Raw genomic sequence first — 8,014 nt, 5'->3', positions numbered from 1 at the left:
TGCCACCACACCTGGCTAATTTGTGTATATTTAGTAGAGACAGGGTTTCACCATGTTGGCCAGGCTGGTCTCGAACTCCTGACCTCAGTCAATCCTCCCGCCTCAGCCTCCCAAAGTGCTGGGATTACAGGCATGAGCCACTGCACCTGGCCCAGACTGATCAAAACATGTCTGATCATGTCTTTTCTCAGCTGAAAACCCCCTGGTGACTCCCGTTTCACCTAAAGGAAAAGCCAAAGTGCTTACACTGGCTGGAAAGCCTGGCAGAATCTTCCCTGCCTGCTCCTTCCTCTCTGATGTCAGCTCCTGCTAATCTCTACTATAGCCACAGTGCTCTCCAGAGTCACCATGCATACTCCTGCCACAGGGCCTCTGCACTGGCAATTTCCATGGCTGGGAATGCTGGTCCTCCAGAATATTTCTAAGTATGCTTCCTCACTTCCTTCAGGACTTTTCTCAGAGAGGCCTTCCTTGATGATCAATCCTCTACCAGAGTAACCTCTACCTCTCCTGGTATTCGCGGGCCCTCTCACCCTGCTTTAAGTTTTTTACAGCAATTGCCAATATCATAAGTTATCTTTATGCGAAGTATATTTTCTTTTTCCTGAGACAGGGTCTTTCTGTGTCGCCCAGGCTGGAGTGCAGTGGCCCAATTTCAGCTCACTGCAATCTCTGCCTCCTGGATTCAGGCGATTCTCCTGCTTCAGCTGCTTAAGTAGCTGGAATTACAGGCACCTGCCACCATGCCTGGCTAATTTTTGTAGAGCAGAGTTTCACAGTGTTGTCCAGGCTGGTCTTGAACTCCTGAGCTCAAGCAATCCGCCTGCCTTGGCCTCGCAAAGTGCTGGGATCACAGGCGGAGTCACTGCACCTGGCCCGACGCTGTTCTCCAGAGTCACCCTGCACACTCCTGCCACACAGCCTTTGCATTGGCGATTTCCACAGCCAGGAATGCTGGTCCTCCAGAATATTTCTAAGCATGGTTCCTCACTTCCTTCAGGACTTTTCTGGAAGTGCTTCTCAGTGAGGCCTTCCTCGACGATCAATCCTATATAAAATAGCAACCTCCATTTCTGCTGATATTCAGGGGCCGGCTCACCCTGCTTTAAGTTTTTCATAGTAATCGCCAATATCATGAATTATCTTTGAGGGGTTTTCTGTCTCCCCCCACCTTGAACGCAATCTTCATGAGGACAGGGACTTTATCACCCACCCCCCGTTTTTTTTTTTTTTAACTGCAAAACCTCGAAGAGTGCTTGGCAGGGAGTAAGTACTCAATAAATGTTTGTTGGATGAATCCAATAAGTAAACAAGACAGAGGACACATGTAGGGATCCGTCTGTGAACCTTGAGTCCCTGGCTCCTGAGTCCAGCAGTGGGTGCAGTGGCAGCTCCTGTCTGTGAGGGCCCCAGAGGCCGGCCACGGGATGCCTCCTTGGAAAATTCACTCAACGCCTTTGCCGCTGAGGCTGTTCCTCTGGGATGATCTCTTTGGGGGATCATGCTTGGATATTTGTCTCAAAGAGCCCCAGGCCAAATGTCAGGGACCTCAGAGCATTTAGAAAATTAACACCTCTGCGAGCCTGGTCCAGGCAGATCCCATGCAGACGGGAGTTTGTCCCCTTCCGGTCCCCGAGGTCCTGGCTATGGCCAGCATGGAGTGACCTGCGTGACCTCTGAGTGCCAGGCAAGGGTTCAGCAGCCAACTCCTCAACTACTTCTGCAGGACGCTGGCAGCATAGCCAGCGAGATGGTTGGAAGCCGTAAGGGCACAGAGAAGGGGCCGAGGGTGCCCTGAGTGTGCATGGGGGGCAGCCCTGCTGCAGTCCAAGCCTTTGATTCCCAAGCTCTGTGCACAGTTCCCCCTGGACCCTGCCATGTGGCCCAGCCACCCATACCTGGGATAGGGACTAAGCCAAGCTACTGTCTCCTTCAAAGGGAGGCAGCCTGTTTGCTTTGTCCGCTTGCCTTTGCAGAGACCTCGATCCTCATGCAAGACAAGCAGCGGCTCCTGTAAGCGCACGAGACAATCCCAACTGTCAGTGGGAAGGAGATCCCTTTCCTGATGGGGCTGCCTTTTCCCAGTCCCTCCCAGCTTCCCCAGGGCCCTGGGGCTCTGCAGGCATTCAGAAGTGGAAGCCAGCCACAGCCTGGGACTGAAGAGGTTAATGTGCAGCTGCCTCCGAATGTTAATGTGTCTAGGTGATGTCAGTGAGAGCCGCGAAGGAGGGAGTAGGGAGGGCAGTTGGGCTTGGAGGCGGCAGTGGCTGCCAGGCTGCCGAGGAAGACCCCCTTCCCGACTGCAGGGCTTGTGCTCCTGGACAAGGTGGCAGGCGCTGGAGGCTGCCGCAGCCTGCGTGGGTGGAGGGGAGCTCAGCTCGGTTGTGGGAGCAGGCGACCGGCACTGGCTGGATGGACCTGGAAGCCTCGCTGCTGCCCACTGGTCCCAACACCAGCAACACCTCTGATGGCCCCGATAACCTCACCTCAGCAGGTGAGTTGACTGGCAGTCCTCCCTCCTCTGGGCTGTGGGTGGAAAATGGGAAGGTTTCACCCCTGAGCTAAACTGCTTGGGAAACTTTATCACAGTTCTTGGGGACAAAATCTGTGGTCTGCTTTACTCAGAGGGGCAGGGGAGAAGGGGGCAAGGGTCTGCAGGGGCAGACGGGCAGGAGCAGAGCAGGGGGCAAAGGCATATTCAGAATGGCAAGGAAGTGGGGCCAGCCACAGGCAGCAAGGGAAGGCTTGCGGCTGGGTTCCAAAGAGGCTTGGCAGAAAAAATTCCAGGCTGGAAAAGCAAGCGAGAGAAGCTGGAGGGTGGTATGTGGGAGACAGCTGGGGGCTCACTCCTGCACTGTTAGCATCAGCTTTTTACTCGCACTTGAGTGATGAGGTCTGAGACATCCTTACTGCCACCTGGGAGAGGCCCTGGGAAGGGAAGACTTCACGGAGCCATGAGGGGATTAACTTTTCTGGTGAATTAAGCTTCCTGACATTTCCAGAGCTGCGGTGCCCTGGGATTCCAGCTTTGAAGGAGAAGGGAAGGAAGGAAAAGAGGAAAGGCTTATGTGGATAATTTTTTCAGGCTGCTAAGCTGCAACACACAGCTTCTGTCTCTGCTTCACTCGAGAAGCCCAGGCTCAGAAGATATCAAGCAAGGAAATCCCTGCTAGGAAGCCTGGGGTAGGGAGGGCTGCTGACTTGACCGGGGCACAGCCGGCAAAAGCCTCTACAAGACAGTTGCCCAGAGATGCCCAAGAATCAGTACACCGTTTCCAACCAGAGATCTCCAAAATGAAGCACTCAGGGCTACACATAGGAAAAGCACGTGCGCACACACATACACACACACTTACTTTTATGTCCTTCTGGCTATTTTGATGAGGTTTCCTGGTGAAGCCCGGGGCGCACAGAGTAATCTCTGCAGACAGCTGTGGTTCTTGCCTCTGGTGCCTGCAGAAGGCAGGCTTCTTGCGTCCTTGCAAGACAGGTGGCTCAGGGGACTCTGGTAGGATTCACCAGGAAATCCATGGAGGAGGGAAAGGGGACAAGATTAGCAACAGTGAAGGGAGGGAGAATGGCGGGAGAGGATTCCAGATGAACGGTGGGTCGCTGGAGGCTGAGCATGCCAGCAGGATGTCAGTTCTCAGGGCAGAGCCCATGTCAAACGGCCGACGCTTGCTCCTTCTGTCCCCAGGATCACCTCCTCGCTCAGGGAGCGTCTCCTACATCAACATCATCATGCCTTCGGTGTTCGGTACCATCTGCCTCCTGGGCATCATTGGGAACTCCATGGTCATCTTCGCGGTCGTGAAGAAGTCCAAGCTGCACTGGTGCAACAATGTCCCCGACATCTTCATCATCAACCTCTCGGTGGTGGATCTCCTCTTTCTCCTGGGCATGCCCTTCATGATCCACCAGCTCATGGGCAATGGGGTGTGGCACTTTGGGGAGACCATGTGCACCCTCATCACGGCCATGGATGCCAATAGTCAGTTCACCAGCACCTACATCTTGACTGCCATGGCCATTGACCGCTACCTGGCCACCGTCCACCCCATCTCTTCCACGAAGTTCCGGAAGCCCTCTGTGGCCACCCTGGTGATCTGCCTCCTGTGGGCCCTCTCCTTCATCAGCATCACCCCCGTGTGGCTGTATGCCAGACTCATCCCCTTCCCAGGAGGTGCAGTGGGCTGCGGCATCCGCCTGCCCAACCCGGACACTGACCTTTACTGGTTCACCCTGTACCAGTTTTTCCTGGCCTTTGCCCTGCCCTTCGTGGTCATCACGGCCGCATACGTGAGGATCCTGCAGCGCATGACGTCCTCAGTGGCCCCCGCCTCCCAGCGCAGCATCCGGCTGCGGACAAAGAGGGTGACCCGCACAGCCATCGCCATCTGCCTGGTCTTCTTTGTGTGCTGGGCACCCTACTATGTGCTACAGCTGACCCAGTTGTCCATCAGCCGCCCGACCCTCACCTTTGTCTACCTGTACAATGCGGCCATCAGCTTGGGCTACGCCAACAGCTGCCTCAACCCCTTTGTGTACATTGTGCTCTGTGAGACGTTCCGCAAACGCTTGGTCCTTTCGGTGAAGCCTGCAGCCCAGGGGCAGCTTCGCGCTGTCAGCAACGCTCAGACGGCTGACGAGGAGAGGACAGAAAGCAAAGGTACCTGACAATTCCCCGCCACCCTGGACACCTCTAAGTCAGAACACCACAGCAAGCCGTGGGGAGAGATGCCGAGAGAAACCCAAGATGGCTCTGGGAGAACGCAGGAAGGTCAGGTGGTGAGGGGTTGTTGCAATGAAATAAATACATTCCATGGGGCCCACACATTGCTGGGGAGGCCTGGAGTCAGGTTTGGGGGTTTCAGACCTCAGAAATCCCCTTGGGGGAGCAGGATTAGACCTTTGGATAGGACAGAAGCTGAGCAAGAGAAGATGTTGGTCTGGATCATCAGTTGCACTATATCTGTGAGCTCTCAAATGTCTTCTTCTCAAGGCAAGGGGTGGAAGGCTACTGACTGGGTTTGTTTCAAGTCAGGCAGGGCTGGAGTGTGAGCAGCCGGGGCCATGTTGCACAAGGCCTGAGAGATGGGAAAGGGCCCGATAGCTCTTTCCCACCTTTCACTGGTGTGATGGAAGGCGGCCTTTCTCCCAAGCTGGTGGATAATGAAAAATGAAGCATCCCATCTCCCGGCATTCTAGCATCCTGTCAATGTCCCTTTTGCTCTAGAGGATGCATGTTTATTTGAGGGGATGTGGCACTGAGCCCACAGGAGGAAAAGCCCAGTTTCCTAGGAGGTCTGCTTACTGAGAATGACAGGGAGATCTGGGGTGGGTGTGGGTCTTAAAACTAATAAAAGTTGGCGGCAGGGGGGCTTTTGCAGCTTTGGTGACATTCTCTCCACGGGGCACATTTGCTCAGCCGCTAATCCAGCGTGAGTGTCCATGTGTTCTGCATGTGCAGGGGTCATTCTAGTGCTTGGTGTGTCGGCATCATCTTTGTGCTCTAGCCCTTCCTCTCCAAAATAAAAACAAATAAAGGAAAATCTCCACCCACATCACTCTGTTCTTGTGGACTTGGGGGTGGGTGTGGGGTCGGGGGGAAGGTGGGTAGCGGAAAAGAGAGAGAGGGGTCACTTCATTGTGGAATTTAGACCTTGGTTCGCGCTGCATTTTTAGGAAGCATGAAGCAGGAATCTGTTTTTCTGAACCCACAGGGAGGATTCAGTGGCATGAATGGAATTACTGGGGATTCATTGGATTGCAGTTCCGCTGCTAGGCTTGTTCTTGGGACTCGGCTTCCTGTCTTCTGCACAAAATCCCCTGGACTTTGTTGTCACCAGTGCTGGCCCCTCAGGCCCCAAGTCCCAACCCCCACTTCCCCCCAGCCCCCACCCCCGCTGAGTCACCAGCGCAGAACCAGCTCTTAGGGCAGCTGAAGCCTGTCTGCTTTCTATAGCTGAGATCTGGTGTGGGCCCCTTGAACAGAAGATTACAGCCGGGGCCACTGGGAGGCAGCCGTGACTGCTGCTTGGCTGCTGCTTCTTGACGTCTTCACTGAGAGGGGACTGGGAGCCATCAGTGCAGTGCTCAGCAGACCTTACTAAGATAGCAGGAGAAAGCTGCAAGCATCCTTAAAGCAGGGGCACCAGCACAGCCTGTTCCTCTTCAGAGTTGCAGCAGGGAGCCTCTTCAGAAAACTTCTGGGCAGCTTCCTTGGGTCCTGGGGACTTTTTTTTTTTTTTTTTACACAGGGTCTTGCCCTGTTGCCCAGGCTGGAGTGCAGATGACACAATCACAGCTCACTGCAGCCTCGACCTCCCAGATTCAAGCGATCCTCCCACCTCAGCCTCCCAGGTAGCTGGGACCACAGGCGCACACCATCATGCCTAATTTTTTATATTTTGTAGAGACAAGATCTTGCCATGTTGCCCAGGCTGGTCTCAAGCAATCCTCCCACCTTGGCCTCCTGAAAGTTGGGATTATAGGCTTGAGCCGCCACATCCAGCCCCTGGGGAGCTCTTTATCATCATCATTAGTATTTCCTGGCCTGTGTTCCTCTCCACCTAGCACCTGCGGGGTAAAGAAGCTGATGGTTATTTTCCTTGCTCACTAACACAGTAGGGTCTCCAGCTGCCACCGGTAACTTGAAATCTCTTTTAGACACACACTCAATAAAAGAAGACTCTGGCCAGGCGCGATGGCTCACACCTGTAATCCCAGCGCTTTGGGAGGGCAAGGCAGGTGGATCACCTGAGGTCAGGAGTTCAAGACCAGCCTGGCCAACATGGTGAAACCCTGTCTCTACTAAAAATACAAAAATTAGCTGGGCGTGGTGGGCGCCTGTCGTCCCAGCTACTTGGGAGGCTGAGGCAGGAGAATCACTTGAACCCGGGAGGCAGAGGTTGCAGTGAGCTGAGAGTGCACCATTGCCCTCCAGCCTGGGTAACAAGAGGGAAAACTCCATCTCAAAAAAAAAAATGAAGGAAAGAAAAGAAAAAAGGATTCTTAGGGAAGCCTTGAGGCAAATCCAAGAAGCCCCAACTCCTAGCCACAAACGTGATAAAAGGAGGTCTTCCTGCATCAGGGTTATGTACTGGAAGGCTTTCCCGGGTGTCTATCAGCCCCAGCCCCTGCCTGCTCATCACTCCCTCTCACCTTCCAGCACTCCAAGGAGGAATCCCAGAGAGGAAACAAGGGAGATGGCCTCTCCCAGAGAATGCCCATCACCAGGTCAACAGCTCACAGTGGCTGGGTGGGCACACGCCCAGCGAAAGCCCCAGCAGCTCCCGGGGAAGGGGGCATCCTGTCCTTCAGCTCTTAACCCCACGCTGAAACAACTAAAATGGAAGCAGAGTGGGTGGAGTCATGAAAGTGGGTGGATAGCAATGTAAACCTCCCAGAGGGGAGAGGCGGAGGGGAGAGATGAGTTAGGGAGAACAGGTGGTCGAGGGGAGAAGTGGGGCAGGGAGGCTTGAAGGGTGGGGGATTACGATGGGAGCTGCCACCAGCACACCTCTTCAAGCCACTGTGAGCTGTTGACCTGGTGATGTGCATTCTCTGGGAGAGGATCCCGCAGTAATCTGGACACACTTGCGATGTGGATGAGGGTAAGCACAGGCAGAGGTGAGCGCTGGGTTGTTGGCAAGGCATTTTCCTGACATCACTGGTGGGAGTGGTGGACCGAGTGCAGGGCTGGGATCTGAGGCATGAGGGGAACTTTCTTTTCCTCTTCCTTAAGCCTAGGGATGTGGCCAGAACCTTGGAGAGCCGTGGGGGCCACTGTGAGCTGCAGACAGAGTCCAAGAAGCGGGTGAAGACCCTGTGGTCTTTGCTGCTTTCCCCCTTCCCACATTTAACAGTCAGTTTCTCCCACGGGGACCCCATCAGGTCATCCCCTCAAACCCGGCCAGTGCTTCATCCACTGCTGCCTTATCTTTTCCCCAGAAAATACTTCCTCTCCAACTGTGAGGATTATGCTCCGAAACTGCCCCCAGCACCAGGCAGA

At 54.5% G+C, this 8,014-nt stretch overlaps 1 protein-coding gene across 1 annotated transcript; it reads left to right on the top strand.

Annotated features, from left to right (window-relative positions):
• The first annotated feature begins 1,514 nt into the window (after positions 1–1,514).
• Positions 1,515–5,564, top strand: MCHR1 (melanin-concentrating hormone receptor 1). Its single transcript, XM_011964169.1, has 2 exons — positions 1,515–2,494; positions 3,698–5,564. The coding sequence occupies exons 1-2, from the start codon at positions 2,206–2,208 to the stop codon at positions 4,675–4,677; spliced, it is 1,269 nt and encodes a 422-aa protein (XP_011819559.1). The 5' UTR covers positions 1,515–2,205; the 3' UTR covers positions 4,678–5,564.
• The last annotated feature ends 2,450 nt before the right edge of the window (positions 5,565–8,014 follow it).

This window comes from Colobus angolensis, unplaced genomic scaffold (assembly GCF_000951035.1).
Source record: "Colobus angolensis palliatus isolate OR3802 unplaced genomic scaffold, Cang.pa_1.0 Scaffold65, whole genome shotgun sequence".
Taxonomy (NCBI): domain Eukaryota; kingdom Metazoa; phylum Chordata; class Mammalia; order Primates; family Cercopithecidae; genus Colobus; species Colobus angolensis.
Note: the sequence above shows the minus strand (reverse complement) of the source record. Positions and strands in the feature narration are given on the sequence as shown.